The following is a 23,335-nucleotide window of genomic DNA, read 5'->3' as shown; positions in this document are numbered from 1 at the left end:
CTATATGTTTATACTCCTGAAGATGGATGTTACAATTGAATCACTGCGTTAGATAAAGATCTAAAACCTCTCTAACATGGAATCAGACTTTGCACTTAGCAAAGGCCTGTTCAGCATGCACAGCATTTACTTTGTGTGGGTCAGCTTTTCCATTTCCTGTCCATCGATTTTTATTTTGGCTGATTATTAAAACACACTTCTTTAGTCCTGTCGTATGGCAAAAATGTCCACACCACTGACTTCAACTAGAAGTATAATTACTGTAACTTGGAGCAATTATCTGCCAGTTATTTGTGTGGCTTTCTAACAACTGTTGCCTTATTAGCTTTGACTTTGGCTTTGACTAATTTTGATCGTTTATGCAAATGCACTTCTTATTTTCAGAGCCTAAATGGATTTTTCCAACAAACTGAATAAATTAACAACTATGATGTTGTGTATTTTATGCTAAAAGTTGACCAATATGTTTAAACAATCCAGCCCATTTACAACAAAAGACAAGTCTCGACAAATGAAAATAAACTATTACCCTGTATTGATTCAAGGCGCATAGTTCCAATCCATCATGGTTATCCAAGGGCTAAACAATTGCATACATTGGCTAACACAGCGAGGCATCAAGAGTCTTCCAAATCGTTCTGAAATCTCACTTTATTCAAATGGGTTTCCAAACATGGGACTGAATCGGCCTTTATTCTTTCAGAAAAACACGGGCCGAGACCTACCGTTCCAGGGTTAGCCTTACCAGTGTGTCATTATCAACCCTACAAGATGTCCTACAAAATATCTTTAACAGAATTCCTACACCATTAAAACGGGTACAGCTCCACAAAGCACAGACACAGGACAGAGCAGTGTTTCTCCTCAAAATACCCACCTTCAGCAGCAGTGTCCTCTGCAAGCACGGCCGGGCGGGGAGAGAAAGAGGGAGACATTCATTAAGCAGCATGCAGACAAGCACTGGCTGTTGCATGTGTTCCTCATGCAAGGCTTAAACATCACATGCAGACTGTGTGCCCTATAGTAACCCTTGCTGACAAGGATTAGATTTTATTAGAAGATAATAGTTTTTAAATTAGTTTCCAGCCGCCTGTGTGTACACAAGGTGTCTGAAATGTATGGGCCCGTGTATTCAGCCTGGTGAGTTTGGCTTAGGGTTGTTGAGGCATGTTTAGGGCTTGATTGGATAAGGAAGACCTCTGGATGTCACGGTTCTTGTTTTGACTTAAGCTGAAAGGCTTTTAAGATGACATTAACCATATTACCATGCTAGGATTAGATGCTAAATATACTGTCATTAGGATATAAGACCAGATAAAAATCATTATGATCGCATGTTACGTGGGTTATGTTTGAGCCATACAGCTGAACTCATCATCTTAGGCTATATCTCATTAAATGTTTCCATTAACATATTTATTTATCATGCATATGCTTCATTCTGACTCCTCCTCAAACACATCAAATTGGTAACCTTTAAACATAAAGACACAGAGTTACTATACCGAGGCAAAGTGACTTGCAATCACACCAATCGTAATGAGGTTTGCCAAAGTGAGATTGTCGATGCACTGTGAAGTTATTGTGAGTGCACTGGCACTGTAATTATATGTTGCATATCAGTGAATAGAACTGCAATAAAGCAAATATGCGTGATAACTGACATGCTGCATGTGTGAAATGAAATGCATTCAGTGTGATGAGACGTGAAACATGCATCACACTTAAGATGAATGGCTTTAAACGACCGGTTTGCCTAAACGCATCTTCGTTTGAGACAGATCAAAGTGTATTCAATGTAAAGATGATCAAAGAAAAATAACGATGCCTGTTGAAGAAAAATACTGACAGGTATGAAAATGAAGAAAACCCATGAAAACCTAGTTTTCCATCTTCAACGTTTCGTTTTTTTTTTTATTATTCTTCAAAGCCTACGTCAAGTTTGTAAATTATAAAGTAAATTAAACAAATATTTGAAATAAACCACAATTCAGATGTATTAACTAAGAAAAGGCAACCAAGCCTTTTATACAAAATCTAAACAAACAAACCTCCTACCTCTTTTTAAGAGTTGCTTGCCCAGATTCAACAGATTTACAGACCCAGAACTTACCATAACAACTGCTTCTCCCTCTGAATAAGACATCATGCACACACACAAAACTAAATCATTATTTTGTGAACAACTAACAAAACAATAATACAGTACAGCCGACTTTGTATGGATGTATGGATGCATGTATATATATATATATATATATATATATATATATATATATATATATGGTCCATTCGTGGTCAAGTTCTATGTGTGGACCATGGAGCTAAAATATCTGATGACTGACGGAAGTCAGGAGGACAAGCCGACTGGAAGACAAGTCCATTACAATAACTTGCCTAGGCGGTGATTTAAGGTCTCCAATTAGTTTAACATGTGCATGTGGTGGTGGTGGTGGTTGGTGGTTGGTGGTGGTAATGATGGGAGGAAACTGGAGAAGCCAGTAGAAAACCACAGAAGAAACACATTGAAGCAGCAAGGAGTCAGTTCCAGCCACTATGCTAATATCCTCCTATATCCTCGAATCACCGGAATGGGTTGAATAACGTATGGGTTAAATTTGTATTTTGTTCACAAAAGGAGGAATTTAATATGAGACCTTACTTAACCAGCCCCCTGGCTAAACACAGGACTCCACCCAAAGGGTTATGGTAATGTTTTGAAATAAATCTTGCAAAGCAATCTATAACTTACACATATTTATAATGGCATTGAAATGAATGGTTTAATTGGGTCCTCTGCTGAATTTACAAGTTCAATTAAAAAAACTATGCCGTTTTTTGTTTTGTTTTGCAGTGAATGTGGGGGTACAGTTTATCGCAATGAATTGCTTCCCTTTCTTTAATTATTTGTTATTAAAGAAAACCTTGCTTAGATTACAACATGAGCATGAGCAGTAACTTTAAATGAAAGCTAAAAAACTGTGAACGTGAGCGTAACAAAGAATCCCACAAAAGGGTGAAATGTCTATTTTCAAATGTAAATCATAAAAATGACGGTGAAAATGTTTTAGTTATACATATAAATGTCTTGGATAATCTCAAGTTAAAGTTATTGCTACTTGCTTTTTATTACAAAGATATCGGTATAAATAATTATCAAGACACTATATTTAATAGCATGGTTAGCATGCAGCCCCCATCCTCTCTACATATTTGTGTCACACATGTGCAACTGCATGTGGACACACACAAACACACACACACACACACACACACACACACACACACACACATACACACACACACACACACTTCTTCTTTTACAAATGTATCCAGCTGGTTTCATCATAATCCAGAGAACTAAATCCTTGTAATCCCCCTAGTAAACTGATCCCAATCCCATTGTACTTGAAACACAAAAAACACAATGAACTCATCTTTTACATCAGTCATGATCTTCCTCTGAAGGGGGGTCTTGTGTTGTCAAAGAACAAAACACTGTGAAGCCAATTCTCCAAAAAAATAATAAAACATTTAGCAGCTGGGATCAAGGACGTGATGTGCACATAATCTTCCTCATTTTGTACCAAATTATAAAATGCAACAGTAACATTTCGCAGACACACGCTGCGTTGGGCAGACATGCAGAGTTACACACATTGATCAGGAGCCATGACTACGTAATGGGATTACAGCTTTAGACAATATGAATACATTCATATTGTGAATACATTCATGTTGTGAATACATTCATATTGTGAATACTTTCATATTGTGCATAGATAATATTATTTGAATTAGTGGTCTTTCCTATTACCGTCTTGTGCTTCCTGCAATGTCATCATTTACCCTCTGGGTTTTATTTTATATTATTTTATAATCTTATTTTATAAAAAAATGTCTATAAACGCTGCATGTCCCAAGATTTTTCCCAAATCGTACTTGGTTAATTGATAAATGGGCCAATACCACGCATGTTTATCAAAACTGTGTCCATCTTAATAACCATGAACATGTTGAGAGGAAGAACGGTTGGCAATCTTATTGTCTTCCCCCTGATTCTGAGCCAGAGGCTGGATCTGGTTTAAACCAAAACTAGGGAGCTTCACAAAAAAACACAAAAGCATGAAAACCAGTTCACTGCGAGGACATTTTCTCATTGCACGCTTTGGGCTTTTTCAGTGTCTGCCGACAACGTGTTTGTTTTTACTTTGCAGATTGTTGAGTTTATTATATATTTAACAATTATTTGAGAAATTGGCACCGACAATACCCTGGTTTGCATGGCAAGAGAGAGGAGAGAGAACGGGATGCTGGAGCACACACCCGGAAGCAGTAAATACCAGGCTACCACCGTTGGTGCAACAAAGAAACATTGTACCCTCATAGCTAGGTTTAATTGGCCATTACTGAGACTGACAGCAGAATGATAATAGCGTGCACTAAAAAACTAAAGCAAAATAGAGTTGTCATCACTGAGAGAGAAAGAACAACAGAGTCAAACCGTGAGAAAGGCAGAGCACAGTACCAAGCACAGTTACAGCCTGATGTGTGATGAAAATGCTGTTGGTATGTCACATCGGCATCACTTCAAGCAATCAATCGTGCAGTGAAGAGAGCAACAAACAAATTGAAACAAATTAAGGGTACTTTTGCAGAATTCTAATGTTGCTTCGTGAACTATTATTTTATTATCAAAATCATATGAGCATGTGTATGCTTTGAATTTGATTGCCTCAATGTCACAATGCCTTGGATGTATTTACTTGAAGACCAAATCCTTCCCTTATTCCATTACTAAGAGTTGTGCATTTGAAATGCATGTACCCTGACTTTGATTGATTGCACCTCACTCAGGTAGGTCTGCCCACCGGCCTGAATGCCGAGATTGTCCGAGATTGATATGTGTGCCACTCTAATTTAGGGTGAGTGACAGAGAGGGAAAACGCCGCATGATAAGCATGCATTGTAAAGTCAGCCTTGATGACAGATTCAGGACAACATATTGGCCAGTCGGCAAGGAGGGGAATGCTGAGCCAGGGTGAGAGAGAGAATTAGTGATGCAATAAACGTGGCGTTTTTATTTTTAGAATATAAAGTCATCAAGCGATCTGTTCCCTTAATAAGAACAGGGGGATAAGCAGAAGCTGAGCTTCCTTGCCCCCAATGTTTCAATTTAAAAAGGTTTGTGAAATGTATAACACTATAGTAGTTATACAATAGTTCCACAGAGGCAAACTTTTGCAGCCAATGTTTATGAGCCAAAGAGGATAATCAATCTGTATTTGCGGCGGTAACCAAAAAACAGACATGATCTATAAGTGCTGAAAATAGTCCAACTGCCGCTTTACCAACCGATCCTCCTCAGCCCGCTGTAGTGGCGCTTTAAGGGAGAATAATACACAAGCCTTTGCCGCAAAAGATCAGTTCAACCAATGGATTGATTTGTTGTTAAATTACAATTTGGACCAAATCAAGAGTAATGAGTATAAGTGCAGTGGGCTCATTTTTCAGCAGCGCAGCCTGGACCTAATGCATCTATCTACCTGGGGAGTGTTAGCAGCATTACCGCACGCACCATTTTCCTCATTATCCTGCTCAGGCTACGGGGCGAGGAGGGGGGGGGGTAAGAACCTGATGACGTGCCCCTCGGATAGAAATCAATACAACCTACAGCCGCAGATGTGGTGCACAATTTCGTCCTTTCGCTTTCACTACTAGGCCACCTAAATGTGTTACTGCTGTGCACCGTCTCTGCCTTCTGGAGCCGTTTGAATGGCCATCATGGCAACGGAATATAAAAATCTATGATTGCAGTCCATTAACCACTCACCACCTCTAATAATTAACGTGATTTAATCAAACATTTTCGAGTAGCAGTCAAAAAATACTTTCAGAATCTTTGCCATGATGACCAGAGTTATCCTGCTGGCTTAGAGGCCAGCTTCTATCATACCTTCTGATTGAAATTCCTATCTGTTTTTATCCTATCTGAAATATTCCTTCAATTGCAAAATCCTGAATCCATTAAAATAACATAAGATATGCTTTTTCCACAACGACAACAAAGCAGTCATAATTATTAGAAAAAAATATTTCCAGCTACGATGTGCTCCTTGCAGACGATGTGACGTTGACAATGGCCTGCCTTAGCTGTCTTTAAGAAGACCATTATCTGACCTCAGCCCAACAGAAAGAGTCTGGCAGCAACAGATGTGCTAAAGACCACACCACTCACTCTTATGTGTATGGTGGGCGGGAGCCATTCCACCAGGATAATCACAATGGCTTAAGGTCCTCAAAACATTAATCCAAGGATTGACAATAAACAGGAAAGGTACTAGTGCATCTTCCAGGCATGCAATAGCTGCTCTAAACTCCTGCATCCTTGAAGTCCTTGGAATGCAATGGAATGGAGAAACGGCAATGCGAATAAACCTCGGGCTCAGCTCATTTTCTACGGTAGTAGGAATTAGAGTCGCACGTCCAGAACAACCAGGACTCACACACAGTTTTTTTGCTGCTCGGGGAAATTCTATTTATGGCTCATACAGTCTTCTAACGATGAGCAAATCCTGATTTGGGGTGCACTGTTCTTTTGCTTCAGTAACAAAAAGTATGCAAACATTCACCCAAAGCAGAAAGCAAAAAGTAAAGCTCAGCTCTAGGAACAGCAGGAGGAAGGCGAGGCAGCAACATGGCCTTTATATAATAGATAGGATGGAAAGAAAGGGAAAAGACAACGCCTATGGGCCTGAATATAATTGATTTACAAATCATTTAGTTATCGCTCTGTTAAAAATATAAAGTTAAAACTACAAGGAATAAAGCATGATTCACTACCAGATTTAAAGATCAACCTCTTTTGACAAAAACACTACATCTCATTTGGTGAACTGGAGGTATAAAGCTAAAAATATGTAATACTGATGCATAGGCACCAGGAATATCTGTGGCCACCAATATGTCAAATAAACAATAAACTTTAGTGTACATCTAATTGATAATACAGGTGTTTTCTTCCATCCAACACTAATATCCTCTTTGTTGTAAGATGAGATATTGTACTACAAACATTGCTCTCAGAACAAAATGTGCGCAGTCAAATCTGCCCCACTGCTAATACTACTAAATAATGAAACTATGAACATGTAAGGATATTATATGAATGAATGGTTGGTTATTATCTGAGTCTGTTGCTCGGGAAGCACCAGGAACAGCATTGTCATAGATCTTTTGTCACTATTATGCTATAGGCTTTTACACTGAGCGGTATCCTCTTATGTCATAGATACAGGGTGCAATGTTGAACTCAAATCTGAGCGCAGTTCTGACCACTATCATTTTGTATTTCCATGAAGAATAGCTATTGTACAGTGTATTGTGTGTATGTTTGTGTGTGTGTGTGTGTGTGTAAGCTAGTCTCATGTGTATCTCCCTTTGGCTCTGGGATGAATCCCATCTGAGAGGACTTCGGTGTCAAAGAATTTCACAAACACCCTGTGACAGTCGGCAGTGGATGTATTTAAACAAGGATCAAATCCTGCGGGAAAACCCCCCTAATCTTTTGATCCTTATATCTGTCTTTGGACCGGGAGACAGCAGTATACCATTAATCGGCTGTTGTCTGCGTAGAGCTGGAGGCTCCTAGACAGAATGACACCTTCAGAGAACAACTGGGGTCACATGACGCAATGATAGACCCGCCCAAGAGAAAGTAACCAATCGCATTAATGCATGCATTATCCCTATGCGACAGAAGGCAGGTGGGATGGCATTGGATCATGTGGATCATGATGAAACAAACATACAGATATGAAGTAGAGCAATAGTTTGATGTGTGATTAGAATTAAGCCTTTGAATCAAATACTAATTATGGCAGTGTGCTGTAATAAAGAAAATGTCAAAGAAAATCCATGCGATGAAATAATCCAAAAGAAAAACGCATGAAAATAAGCAATAACGTGAATCCGAGGGGGAAATGTCAGTAATGAAGAAATAAATCGGTGTGTGAGGAGGACGTTCGAAAAAATAAACTTATATTAATAAATAAACCTAGACACAAACACAGTCTTCTCCAACGACTGGAAATATATAGGGTCGCCAATTAGCCTGCCCAGCGAGTCTGTGGGGAGTCAGAACACAGAGCAGAACCAACACAAACAAAGACAGGGAACGCAGACTCCCCACAGGCAGAACACGATATGGGAGTGGACCCTGCACTGTGGAGCTGTACAGCAGCAGAACCACACAACTATTGATATGCAACAACAAACACAAACTTCATTTTTTTTATTAAATGGAAATATCGGTTTTCCCGATGAAACCAACCTACATTTAGAAATGTAACAAGGATGTAATAATGGCGTAACAGCATATCGAACCAGAGAAATAAAAGAAAACCATTTAGTATGCGTACGATTACATAGAGCACTATAGAGCACCAGCCCTAGCAGTCAGACAGCATCAAGGACAAACTGGATCAGAGCACGGAGGGCATGTTCATTAGGTCTTTACCGAGCAGTGCAACATTAGAATGCCTGTATCCATAGCCAGAGGTTGACACTGGTAAACACAGTTCGATTGATTTATTTTTAGAAACGTCGGGTGATGTGATATTGATGCTATTTGTGTGCCCCAATTTCCATGTCTTGCTTCATATACGGAACCACAGACTAAAGGTGTTGACAAAGCAAAAGCATTGAGCAATAAAACTGTCAAGACTACATCACAATCATACAGTCAGGCTGTGCTTACCCAATACAACTACAATTTCCATTTGACAAAAGCAACAGAAAAAAACACAACAAAGGGCTACTGCTTTGGGGAAAGTAAAATATACCAATAAAAGAGAATCATATATAGTGTGCGAAAGCACATCAACGTCAACCACCACTTACAAGAAAGTGTGCTATTCTACCCAATACCATTCAATTACAATACAATTATTGAATTGTGATAAATGTAGAATTAATATGCAGTCATTCTTATTCTTGAATATAATTTTGTATTCAATGGGAGTGGCGTAAGTGGATATAACGCACATAAATGTAAAAAGTAAAAAGCCTTGAAAGAACAGATGTTTTTGCCATTATCTACACCTAGAAGTAGGACCCGCTGGACTCTATAGCAGTTTCAATAAGCTTGGACCGTATTGATTTTTCGGGTTTTGAGAATTTGGAACCATGTCCTTATACAACCGGGTCTTGATCTCCATCCCCATTTCTCTACCTTCCTTTTTCCCGGCAAAACCATCCCAGTTAAATTATAATAGATATCAGCCCACAGGCCCAGATTCTACCACACAGAGTCAGGGAAGCTCTCGTTTTTCAAGGTAGATTATAAACACCCATATTTGCAATTTAAAGCAATTTGTGCATGTAAAATCCTGCACGTAGTCCCAACGTTATATACGTCTTGAAGATGAACAATAAAGTACATTGTCCAATGGTTATCAGCTGACCAGGTAAAAGGTGGATTACCTTTCATCTAGCCACGTTCAAGTCTTGGTGAACCTTTCTCCACACATCTACATTGACCTCAATACAGTAGTGTGGCAGTTAAGCGTGAGGAAAATAGCCTGGCACGTATGCACAGTAACTAAACGACTGGAGAATGGAAATAGGGCATGGTAAGAACGGTATGGTCCCATAAGTGGAGGCTACACACAAATGAATCATATATTGTGAATAAAAAAACACTATAATGTTGCTCTAGTTTTGCCTCCACATAAATATTGCCTCTGCATAAATATTTAATTTCAAAATGATAAACTGCAAGAGTTGTGCAGCGCATTTATGTTTTTTTAGTAATGAAAAAAGAACTTATCCTGCTGCACAGAACAGTGCATTTAAATAATTGTTTTAACCAGACAGTGGGATCCGCAAGTGTGTGTGTGTGTGTGTGTGTGTGTGTGTGTGTGTGTGTGTGTGTGTGTGTGTGTGTGTGTGTGTGTGTGTGTGTGTGTGTGTGTGTGTGTGTGTGTACCAGCTTGTGTTTGTTTGGTGGAAGTTGAAGGTTCTGGTGGCAAATCCTGTAATCCTTTCATCTGATCAAATGCGTAATACAGCAGATTTGAAATTATTTAATGGAAAGGTAAATGCCAAAGAAGTAGGGAAATTGCGTCAATGGATCTACATTTTGCATTTGCTAATTACAGGGGTAGTATTAGTATTTGTAAGGTCGGAAATGTCTGATTTTCAATACAAATCCAATATGGAAAACTTCCAAGTCCATAACCTTTTATATGTAATAACGTACCCTCCCCGCCCCCTATCACCCCATTTTAGTCTCATAATATGGGTCACTATTCCAAAGAATGTGCCTGATCATTAATTTAATTCAAATGGATAGCAAGTCCAAACAGACATTAGTTTGTCCTCCACTCAGCCACTAGCAGGGTGTTAACAAATCGAGAGACGATGTCATCTAGTGTCGCTGTTCACCTCCTTAACACAACAAGACATGGCCAGCTACTTATTATATAATCTGATTACAGAATCAATCAATACCACCATCGCCGTCAGAATCTGACATTGTTGTTGGTGGTGCTGGCGCGCACTGTGCACGTGGAACAACCACACCATCTTGCGAGAGTCATATTTCATCTATAGGGTAGAGAATATAGGCCGTGTTGCATACCGGGGTCTGTCTGTGAATGCCTCAAGCTGTTGCTATATTTTGCCACAAAAGAAGGAAGGGGGGAAAAGTATATGAATGTTATCATTATTCTGTTTGCTGCATGCTTAAACAGCAAGGGGATGTTACGCATCAAGGCATTTGCAGCGCTTGTATGAGTGACGGTTTTTTAAAAGCAATATCGTCTATTGGCAGACATCTGTATGTGTGTATTGTATAGCCTTTGACTGGTTATGGTTATATATTGGTTATGTTATGTGGGACGATTGTGTGAGGTGTGTGTGGGAGGGCCAGGTAGGGCTTGAGTGGAACCCCTGGCATTATTTTTAATTAGCGTCACGATTCATGGTTCTATTAACCCTATTAGCCAACCCTACTGGGATGTCCTCTCCTCCACATTGTGTATGTCAGAGAGAGGATAAAAGATAATTAGAATGAAGGAATGCAGTAACAAAAAAAATGCACTTGCAGAGTTACCTAAGGAGATTTTGTCATAACAGGGAGGAAGACATGGAGAAGAAGAACATAGAGCCTGTTTAATGTAATCTCTATTCATACCTTGAAGAGTGATAGTATCGTAATAAGTGGTATAAATAGGGATGCAGAAACTATCCATCCGGAAGCCTTTATCTGTGATTACACCTAAACACCACAAAAGCACAAGCAGCATTAAAAGGTGTTCTTCCTCCTTAAGTAACAAAGCTTTTAATAAATACTTGTGTTTAAGTCGTAGGAGGACACCATTGGCAAATGATGCAGGAGCATAAATCTTACATCCTGGCAAAACACAATACCCAGAGTTACCTTTATAAAAATAAGTTGACCGCTGAAATCTATTACCCCCCATTAGTTCAGCTGTTGATTTCTATTAGGTTTTTCATTAACAGCTCCAACCAAGAAAGCACAGAAGACCAAACAAAAGAAAATAGAAATCATTACAAAATGTTACCTGACATTAGAAAGGATTAGGCTTACAGGTGAAAAAAGATAACTTTGTACCCAACAGCTGGTGAGCCACAACCGTCCTGTGGGCTAACACAGACATTGAGGCAACCGCTCATTTCAACCGCCCGTAAAATGGGGCCAATTCTGAAGAAATGAAAAAAAGAAGGAAACCACACTGATTTCCTCGTGCATTTGTGCATCAATAACCGCAACGCAATGGCCGGATGCAATATTATCGCTGGTTACATCGGCACGCAATTCAGCTGGGATTTGTAACGCAACGAGACACAATAAGGCAGATCATTAAATTAGAGCCTTTGGAATCCTCTATTAATGTAATGATGCCTTATTGTGCAAAGCGTCTCACTGTCGTTTTCAATGCTTTACACACGCGTCTAGGATGGGGGTGTGGGGGGGGGGGCATGACAACCTCCTGATGGCGTTTATACATTCAGCATTCTGGTCTAGATGAACATATTAATTGCATTCTCTTGGAGGATTTTTTTAATATGTCGAGCTAGAATTTGACACTATGTGCTAGGTTTGTGTTTGCATCTCATAGGATTTGTCTTGATGAATGTGCCTGCTCATCTGTGAATTGAGAGTTTAGGTTTTTTTCTGATTGATAATGGATTGATAATGGCTTGTGCAAATCAGGCTTATTTAGGAATAAGTGTCTATTTTAATGGCCATATGCTTGTGATTATATGGTGATTGGATGCTAGTGGTGAATATATGCCTAATGTTATCTCTGAACCCCGTTCCAAAATATGATTGGATAAGGTCATCCACTGCAGGCATTACACATGTCAGGTCAATGTATCCTTATCCCTGTGATGTTTTAACGAGCAGTGTCAGATACAATTCTTTCAGTTATGTCAGATGACTATGATAACTAGTAATGTCGGATAACGGTTTGTAACTGTACTTTTCTGGATAGTATACTGGCATGGAATAATAAAACCAACACAGATGAATGAATACAAGCTGTTTCTTGTGTTTGATGGATGGGAACAAGGTATAACATAAACAAAGCTGTGTTGACACAAACACATGTTGACATAGCATGAGCATGGCTTTGTATGGGAGCCTGAGTGTTACAAACAGAACCGTCACATCTTAGAGAAGAAGCTGTAGGTAGATCTGACGGTTTTTTGTTTTGTTTCAGTCTAATGAGTCATACTTTTTTTAAGAAAAACAAAGCAAAGTGTGTCCAATTATCATCCTTCAAATTAAACATTTCAGATGCATTCCTCTCCCAACACAGTGTTTCAAATGCAACTCGTAATCAATGCCTGCGCGAACATTCACAGATCAAACGGACACAAGTGTACACAAGGGTTTCAAGAGAATCTTAGGCTTGTGTATTAGTTGCCTATCACTGCTTTCATCATTAGACAGTCCTGCCAACTGTCAAATCCCCATGGTGTGAGATAGTATGTTGTAAAGCTAGTTCAGTTGAATAGCAACGTATTGTATGAAAGAAAGAGAGTATGTTCTGCAAGTGTAACTCCGTTTCATTGACTTCCCATAGCAGTATAGTCATTTGCAATACAAAGAAAGAACACATTGAAAACAGAAATAAACCAATTCCCTAAAATATAAATAAGGTATTTTGAGGCTGTCCCTGATTCGCTTACAGCCCTACCACCCACTGGCCCACTACTAAAATTAATGAAACTATTGAACATGTAATGATATTATATGAATGAATGGTTGGTTATTATCTGAGTGTGTTGCTCAGGAAGCACCAGGAACAACATTGTCATGGATCCTCTGTGGCTATTAGGCTAGGCTATTTACAATGAGAGGTATCTGCTAGTGTCATAGATTAAGGGTTATATGTTTAATAAGTCTTTAATAAGTAAGTATTTGATTAAATAGTAGCCTCCCACAAAACTGTAATCAACATACTATCATTTTTAACCAAATCATTGCATTTATAGTCAACCGTCTTGAGTTAAGTGGATTAACAAAGAGACACTACGCATATAGCTGAGCCTCATTCAGTGGTAGTGGGAGTGTTGAATCACATGAATAGTTATCAATCTTCTCCGCTCTTGGCTGATATTAATACATCTCTAGGGCTAAATATTGAGTTATCATTTTCTAATAGAATCGAATAGACGTTAACATGGAATATTCTGTTGGAAGATGTGTAGAACCACTTTTTGAAGGGGACTGTAAACAGTATGACTATATTACATTTAAATTGCTAATAATGGAGTACTTATTATACTTGGTCATAGGTCAGGCTTTAGCTTTGGAGTTAGCCAACACCTGTAATGCTAATGAGGTCCTGCAGGAACGTCACTCATTATACACAATAATGTGTTTTTGATTATCCACTTGTTTTTGGTTATTGTAACGATAAAAGGAGGATGCTTTGAACAAGCATGCAGAAGCTAGTCTACAATTATTATTAGCATATAGCAGGTGTCAGTTTCTGAAGATAAGTGGTGTGTGTGCGTGTGCGTGTGCGTGTGTGTGTGTGTGTGTGTGTGTGTGTGTGTGTGTGTGTGTGTGTGTGTGTGCGTGCGTGCGTGCGTGCGTGCGCGCGTTTGTATATGGCGGGAGGGGCGGGGGGAGCGGGATGCTCAAAGCATGTATCTTCTAAAGCGGATCCTTCACGTCTCTTACCTTCACTGCAGTCCTTCCCTTGGAACCCAGTCTGGGAGCAGTCACATGACGGCTCGTTGTCAATTAAACTGCACACTCCTCCGTTTAGGCACATGTTCGCCGCGCCGCAGAGGTCGGCCAGGACACCCTCGCTGTTGACCATCACCGACTCCGTTTTGTTGACCTTTATGTCAGTTATCCATCCAGCGAAGGGCGCCTGGTCCTTCACCACGGACGAGGTGAGCCGCAACGCCACGGAACGTAACTCCGGTGGTATTCCACCCACGAACAAGTGGCTGAACACGGTCATATCCCGCCGTTTGGACTTCACCTCGACCCATTTGACCTCATTGTCCACCACCAGCGTCGTGTTTTTGAAGTTCCTCCGGACGGTCACCTCGTGCCACTCGCTGTCGTTGACCGCCGTGTCCGTGAGCACGGTGGCCGGCTCGGCGCAGAAGATGGAGAAGCGGAGGCTGAGTTTGCCGTTCTGTATGAGGAGCTCTAGGAAGTCACAGAAGCCCTCGTCGTCAAAGTACACGAGGAGGCCGTGGGAGCTCTTGGTTTTCATGGTGAAACTCATCTCGCTCTCGCAGCACGCGTTCCACACCGGAAACCGAGCCCATTGGCCCTCTGCACCTGTGAACTCTAGACACGTCCCGACCTCCGCCAGGCAGCAACACACCAGCAGGCCGACCCACACGACATGGGCCCCATGTCGCATGACCAGAACCATGGTGCAACCGGAACCACGGTGTCAGCTAACTATGTAGGCCTACTATAGTTTGATGCTGTTTTTATTTTTATGGATATATTTGATTTTTTCAGGTTTTCTTAAACCCCAGAAAAATTGAAAGTGTGACTTCGAAGGAAGGGTTTGCTAATAGGCATGCGATAGACTGCCCACGTGGAAATTGTGGACTGAACCGATGCATTGTAGAAGGAAAAAACGAGCCAAAGGAAACGGGAGGGCCTATATTTGCATAGCAGACCAAGCCAAGACTAATCTCCCGGTGCAAATATCATTACTTCACACTATGTAGGCCAAGCGGCTCACTCTTACACCCAGGATCGAACTATTTAAAGGTCCAGTCTGCCATAGCTATCAAGCGCAGAAGGAGTCAGACATCCATCGGGCCAAACTCGCTCTAATGTAGACCTGTGTAATTATGGAGGAGATCCTTCAGTGACCGGTAGAGTCTGCGCCGTTGTGTTTCTGCGTTGAAATGACAGCTCTACTCTTCAGGTTCATTCCGATATTCTGTGGTCGGTCCCCGGGAGCATTGCTTTGAGGCTTTTCAGTGAGCGTATTCCGAAGCAACAAGGGGAAAATAAGCCATATGGGTTGAGGTGGAGCACCACCACAGTGTGATCAACTCAGCAGAACAAGCGGCGTTCCCTGTCAGGACTGACCGCGATCCCAAGGGGGGCTGTGAGGAAGAGAGACAAAAACAAAGAAGATCTTATCAGCTTCAAATTGAGTCCATGGTTAACAACTAGGGGCAAACATGTACATCGCGTATAAAGCAGTGCATAGGAGAGGGTGACTCATTGCATCACCGTAATTGAGTCCACTCCATGCACAGGCGAGATGCGTGTCGCTTGCACATCGTGACCGGACTGATGTATAAGTGAATGACGACTAATGACGTTTTATATTAAAGTCGATTGAACGCATCGACTTTTTATGTTCACCTCGAAAAATAAAAACATGCGCGGAGAGAGTTTCACTCCTAATGGCAAACGTCCAGTAGACTAGATGATACAAAACGGTGTTGGTAGGGAGATATGCTTATGATGACAAACGACGCTTCACAATGATTTAAGTTACAGGAGCTGTTCTGTGGTTGATCTGTTCTTAGTATATCTCAAAGGTGCGTCATTTTACCCAAAATGTCCGTGAAAAGCGGCTTTGTCTCGCGGAACGAAATATCATAGGACCCTCGCCCTTTCCAACACTTTAAACTTAATCTAACCAGTACTGAATACTATATATAATTATATCATCGTGATGTATCCGACACGCTAAACATGTCAATCAATGTCATGCTCCGTAAACCGCGTGTTTTGTATTTTAGAGGAGAGGAGAAAGAAATGAAGAAAAACATCTAATATGGGCAGAAAAACCAGCGACACTTTATGATTACCTGCACAAATGTAGGCTACGATATAATACATCAGATAAGTCCCATTATGTGAGGAAAGAGCACTGTCTTTTGGCCATTTCCAAATGTAAATCAATACATTATCATCACAGGCAATGTTTCTATTTGTTTGGATGGGCTTCTTCCAAAACGGGACAGCAAGACATCAGATAAGTCCCATTATGTGAGGAAAGAGCACTGTCTTTTGGCCATTTCCAAATGTAAATCAATACATTATCATCACAGGCAATGTTTCTATTTGTTTGGATGGGCTTCTTCCAAAACGGGACAGCATTCCACTCCACAGCAATATGCTCAATGTATTTCACATGTTATCATCATAACACTTAAATGCTAGGCTACTGACATCTAGAATGCCGATAAATTGTGGAAAGATTTAAGTGATGACATAGGCCTACCAATAAAGCAATATGCAAGATAGAAATAATTTGACAGATTAGTTTTACTGCTGGATACCTCTACCTCCACGGGAGCCTGTCGCCTAGGCTAAATAATTTTGGAAATCTACCAACCACCGCAGGTTCAGTTTCTTTACACGTTAGTCTTTATTTCCCGGGCTGCTTCGCACACTTTGCCTGAAATCCTCCTATAAACCCTTCAACACTGGGCTCTTTTCAAACCAACCGGAGCTCCATCACACAAAAAAGATAGGTAGACTCTCCCCTCAAAGTCTCCCAAACCTCTAAAATACCAAAAGTGAAATTACCTTGAGAAGTCCCCCTGCGATCCGGAATATCCTAACAAACTTAAATTGAGGCAGCCGAATAGCGGGGCAAAATCCGGGCTCATTGGGGAGAAGGTGCATCTGTTTCCCTGTTGAGCTTATCCAGCGACTGTCAGAAGCCAGAGACCCAGCGTCACGTGTCCGCCTGTGATGCCTGCTGGGGAGGGGCGGGGCTGAATGCAGTATCTCCAACAGAATGTGTCTGCCCATAATAATTCACCACATGCACTGTGTGACACACACGGCGTAGGGGATTTGGGATTAACATGCCTCTTTTTCGTAATGACAATTCGCGATTTTATTTGCAAAGAGGGGGAGACATTGTGAACAATGCACGCAGGTGATCTGTCATGCAAAAAGGGAGAGCGGTGAGGATGTCTCCGGGTGTTACGGAGAATGGTCGGCGTTGATTTGATGAATCGGACACAGATCGCCACGATGTGTTAAATCTGCCGCGTGCAGAACAACACGCTTTCCGTCCCTCACGCGCCTCGCATTCCGCCGAACTAACGAACTGCGCGACGCGCACGTGCAACAACTTTGGCGCTTTATCACACCAATTAGGCCTGTTGGTGATATACAAGACAGCCCTATGTCCGATGTCCAACACTCATGTGTGTTCATTCGAAAATACATTACTACGAGTTATTGATTTAGGTGTCTATTGTCTATTGTATTATTGTGTTTATTATTTATCTGCCAATATTAACTATAATAATAATTGCCACCTATCTATCACCCATCCCCTGTTGGCAGCATCTACACACCAATCCACTTTAGAATAGCCTACTACTTCAAGTTCCCTTCCTGTGGTTAATTGCCTCGACGGCACATGGAAGAGACTTTGGCATGGCATGTATCAGAGCCTCCTATAAGTGAACCAGAGCTGTGAAGAAACATGGCCGCCACCCAACATGGGTTGTGATGAAGCGACGCGGCTTTCAAAAGAGAACAGCCTGGCAGGCAGTTAACTTACTTTCATTAAAGGAGATATGTCACAAATTCACGGTACTAACTCCTAACATGAACACGATATGTCATCACAGATTAAGGAAACATGCTGTGATGAAATACTGGCTTCTCCAACCAAAATGCTACAACCCGTGCGTTCTTTTTCGAAAACTCCGGAACGTGTTTTAGCCGTAGTGTTATGATTCACTGTTCTCAAAGTACCCCGGGTTGCCATGAAACTAATTGCAAACAAACGCAGCGTGCCGCAGCCATGGAAGCAAGCAAATGAACTGGATCAGCTGAGATTGTACTAGATTCCACCTGACCTAAAAAGCTGCATCCTCTTATGAAATATCTCCATGACCAGAGCCATGCTAGGACATCGGTCAGTCTTTGAGTCACAGTCGAAAGATGGGGACGCCACATGACATTTTGAAATGCTAAAAGTGCAAACACTGTTGTTTACTTGGTATGTAAAAAGGTTTCACCTTTTAGGATGTGTTATAGTATAGCTATGAACTCACTCAATGGGTAATCCATCAGGGATCATTGGTCCTGGCTATACACTGCTGGGGACGGCCTCCACAGCCACAGCCAGATGTAATCAGTGTTAGGGAGAAACCCCCAACCGTCTTTGACGTGACCCAAGATGGTGCAACAATGACACAACTGGTGTCGAGCATGTAATTATATTCTGGTAATTTATTCAGTAAATGTGTTAATTGATGTCTGTTGCCTAACAAGTACGCGTAGGTCTTTGTAGCTGCGCCGCCTGCACATCGCCCTCCTTGTTTACTGATTCCCGGTACTGTCAAGATAAACCCGCTGTACAGTAACGACACGCACGACAGATGAATGGGGCTTGCGGAGGTTCAACCATATGACAGATATCCAAAATCCATTATAGTCAACGGTGTATCATTATGTAAAGAATGTCATAAAGATGTATGAGTGGATTTATTGTAAGTGGATTTCCAGGCAGGTTTTTTTTTTTTTTTTAGGGCCACACTATGTTTTCACACCATTAAGCATTTTGTCTGTGAACACAGAGAGGTTTTTTTTATGTATTCTTGCAACGACAGTGTAACGGAAGTACTTACAAATTACATTATCGAACAGAAGTCGAATGCATTATGTATAGAAGAGATCTACTCAACTGAAAAGACTTGTATTATACTTGTTCAGCCCTTTACAGTCTACTGTGTGTGTGTGTGTGTGTGTGTGTGTGTGTGTGTGTGTGTGTGTGTGTGTGTGTGTGTGCACTACTAACTGATGTACCAGGTCCTCCAACAACATACGATTTAACGGCGAAGCAGAGACCCAACCTACCACAGCGATTGTTGAGGGGGGACAGAGTGAATAGGGGGATCCGACTGCATTGGTGCCTCTGAATGGTTTCTTCATAATGTCATGATGTCCTCAGAAAAGCATCTTCACCCAGCGACTGAGACCACTCCCTGTCCCTGCTGAGAGTCGCTGTATCCCCCAGATTATAGCTGATTGAATTTGGAAATCTCTCATTACGGTTATTAGATTAGAGGGGTGGAGGGGGGTGGAGTGCTCGCCACATATCCAGCATGAAAGACTCTCTGATTGTATTGACTTGTACATAATGATCCTATTGAAGACGCATACAGCAGGCATTAGCGTAAACATAGCCCACCTGTTTGAAATCGCAGAAGTCCGTGCCTGTAAGCAGACAGCCTGGAACAAATTGCCTTGGCCAGCATTGACATACGATCCAGGCATTATTCGAGCATATTGAATTCCCTACCTACCTTACATTTCCCCCATTCCATATTATTTCCAAAACATGGAATAAAACACATGGTTGTGATTGGATTAAACTCTTTGTAATGCTTCCTCTGTTTACAATTGGTTTACGCAGTAATCTGTTGTCTGTAAACCTTCAAACTAGCCATGCTTCTCATTGTTCTCCTTTAACGATCGATATCCGGTCCAGAGAGCGAGCCATGGGCCTTTGGTCAATATCCAGTGTGAAGTGGTAGTTGCCATTTTCTAAACCTGCTCATTTTTCCTTCCCTTCAACCTCTTTGTCCACATACACCACAGACAACCTCTTACTTCTATCTTACACCTGTAGGCCTACGAAATGAATCATGTTTCACCGAAGTGAGACTTCTTTGTCCAACCAAGTGCTCCATTACGATCATGTGCTCATAGGAATCACCAGTGCGGCCCTATTGATGACATTCCCGGCATTCCTCTGACACAGCCTATCAACACTGTTTCTAGCTGGGCTCAATGCGGGTTAGAGGTCTCGTTGTGTAATGGCGGTCTAGTGGCCATGCACCGTTGAGTGTGTGCAGAGCACGGCTTTACAAACACCGCCGTGTGTATCCATCAATCTCTCACTCCATCGTCAGAATTTCCTGGAAGACTTGGCCCCCCCTTGACCCTCCTTTTACCTTGGTGCATCGGGGTGGGCTAGACAACATTACATTTCTAGTAGCCCCTGCCCCGTAATCTGCCATCGAGAGCGTGAGCCGGTCTCAACACGAGGGAGGAGGAAATCCTCATGGAAAGACTATTGGCTGGAACGACACAGGAGATGCTGTGTGTGGGTCTGACTGCACCCACATTCAAATACATGAAAGATTGATTCTCCTCTTTGCCTGCTCCATTTTATCCACACATCCATATGATCTGCATTGTGTGTGTGTGTGTGTGTGTGTGTGTGTCTGTGTGTTAATATCACATTCTCCTTACTGTTTCGAAATGATGCAACCATTCTGCGTGTGCAAGTGCATTAATCAGTATGTGTGTGTGTACGTATATGTGTGTGCATGTGTGTTTCTAAGTAAGTAACTAAGTGTAATTGCCCTTTTTTCCTTATCATTTATTAATCAATCCAGAATTCTCTGGCTCAAAGAGGAACCTTGACCTTGGGCCGCACAGGAAATGGACATCGTGGTCCTCGTCTGTAAACCTTTCAGGGTCCTTTCTGCTTTTTATATCCTGTTCCATAACCATAACGTAACCGATCCTTCAGGTTGAGTACTTTACAGATCCTGCTATCTATATGCTTTTCCATTTTCGATCTTGGATTACAGTTGGGCAAAAATATAATTAATAAAAGTATCCTGGTCGATAATTTCAGTGCTCCTTGTGTCATGTGACCTTTATTACAAGGCCTTCTGAAAATCCCTCAGAGATCCGCGTGGTGAAGGTGGTATATGCACTCATTACGACTTCACCTTTCTCCCTTAAGTGGTGTTCAAATCAGAACCTCGATAATAGGGTCTGATGATGTCTGGTCCCCCCAGTAGATCTCTCTGCTGGGCAATGCCTGCAGAGTGCATTATGCTGTGGGATAATATTCATTGGAGTGCAAGCTTGTGTGAAATGGCCTGATAAGGGTACACTGTTGACACACCTGCTGGTCACAAATAGTAATCCCAACTTTCTGTGGCAAGCCGCTTCGTGTTCAATGCAATTGCCATGAAAAAGGATTTTCATTGACTCCATGGGCTTATCCTAAAATCCATACAAATGGGGTTAAATAGATTTAACCCTGCTTTTCATGGCACATGTGGATACAGCTTAGTATTCTTTTCAAGAAAAACAATGCTTTACAAATGTGTTTTCATCATTTTACATGGATTATGGCGATACATGTAATATTTGAAAGTTGTGAAAATAACAATTATTAGAATATATATATATATATATATATATATATATATATATATATATATATATACATATATGCATAGCGATGCATCAGGATAATGCATCGCCGTCTTTGAGCAAGAGCCAGCCGCCTAAGACTCATGCATCAATCCATATATACACATGGATTGCGAGCATGTGTGTATGTGTGTGTGTTTGCCTTTGTGTGTGTATGTGTGAATGTGTGTGTGCGTCACTTGCAGGTTACAGAAAGAGGAAGACGCACCCAGGTGCAAATGTCATCCATTTCTCATGTTGTCACCGTGTGCCAAACCAGATAATAAATGGAAGGTAGTGCCTTAATCACACAAATGCACAATTCAGTGTTTTACATGAATGTGTTACCAGCTATCATTACGGGTGTTGGAATGAATATCACATTTGCGTTATGACTTTGTATAACTATTCTTTTATTAATGAATTATTATTATTAATTAATTAATTAATTAATTAAATTAATTGTAGAAGCAGTAAAAAGTAGTAGGAATACAAGCAAGTGGATGAAGCTTTCAGAGGGGGATTCTATTAAGTGTATTTCTACAGTGGCTAGTATACATCGTGTACAGTTCCCTTTCCTCCAGCAACATGACTGGATGAAACAAAATGACTTGAAATAAAGAAACGCCCTGCAAACCCAGATTTGCGCTCGTCTTCCATCAGACTTCAGATATTATTCTGACGTCTGATGTGAGAGTAATGAAATGTTAATCCAGATTACAAAATGTGTACACATTTGCATTGCATGTGTGAGCATGTGTGTGTGTGAGTGTGTGTCCATGCAGGCTACAAAAAGATGCAGCTGCAGCCGAGGTGTGAATGCCAACAAGTTCTCACCTTTTCTTAGCAGCTACCACTATTGGTGTTAGAATGGTTTCTGCCTATGTGATTATCTTGATTTATTGCACAGCTCTTCTCAATGCTGTGGAATGCTCCGTTCACTTGCATGGGCATTCCCGACTTCCGGTGGTAAATTATTTTTTGATAATTGACCGATGCCAAGCATATAATGACTGCTGTCAAGGAAAGTGGATTTTTTGTCTCTGATTCACGTCTTTCGTCTTTTGAACCTCACACACAGCATCTTTAAACATTATTTGGAGTGGTTCTTCAATGCTCCACTATTTTGAAAACTAGAGGTCCAAAGCAGATCACATGACAATAGCAGTAACATCGAAAGCCAATAGAGGGTATTTATGGATCTTTCCAAGAGAGAAAGCTAAACAAAGTGTGTAAGTGTGTCCATGTGCATGTGCGTTCATGTTTGTGTGTGACCAAGACAGGGAGGGAAGAGTAGTGAGGACAACCTTCAGCTGTAGTTTAAAGATGATTGCACTTTTTGAGAACCCTTGGGCATTTATTCGTCTTGCCATATTCTTAGGCTAATGGTGTACATGTGCTTAACGTTTGTTCTGTTCACAAAACTAGGATCATACTTTCTCACATTAAAAGCCAAACCACAGAAATCATCTATTTTTTTAATTGTCTGATTCATTGAAAATGTCAATTTCTCGTCAAGATCACGGACACTCAATAATAATAAATAATGACTTCATGCCCATTCATCAAGCATTACAAAACACAAGACATTTAGGGTAGCTT

General features: G+C 41.0%; 1 protein-coding gene across 3 annotated transcripts in view; it reads right to left on the bottom strand.

Moving 5' to 3' along the window:
* nrxn1a (neurexin 1a) overlaps window positions 1–14,939 on the bottom strand; it is a gene marked incomplete at its 5' end in the record, with an annotated part of 227,275 nt that extends 212,336 nt beyond the window's left edge. For all 3 annotated transcript variants that reach the window (XM_084470078.1, XM_084470079.1, XM_084470077.1), the window contains one exon: window positions 14,216–14,939. In XM_084470078.1, the coding sequence (XP_084326204.1) occupies window positions 14,216–14,939 (724 nt within the window). The remainder of the gene's footprint in view (window positions 1–14,215) is intronic.
* Window positions 14,940–23,335: the final 8,396 nt, after the last annotated feature.

The sequence above is a fragment of the Micromesistius poutassou genome, assembly GCF_964030765.1.
Source record: "Micromesistius poutassou genome assembly, chromosome: 7".
NCBI classification, from domain to species: Eukaryota; Metazoa; Chordata; class Actinopteri; order Gadiformes; family Gadidae; genus Micromesistius; species Micromesistius poutassou.
This window is presented reverse-complemented; position numbering and strand designations above follow the sequence as displayed.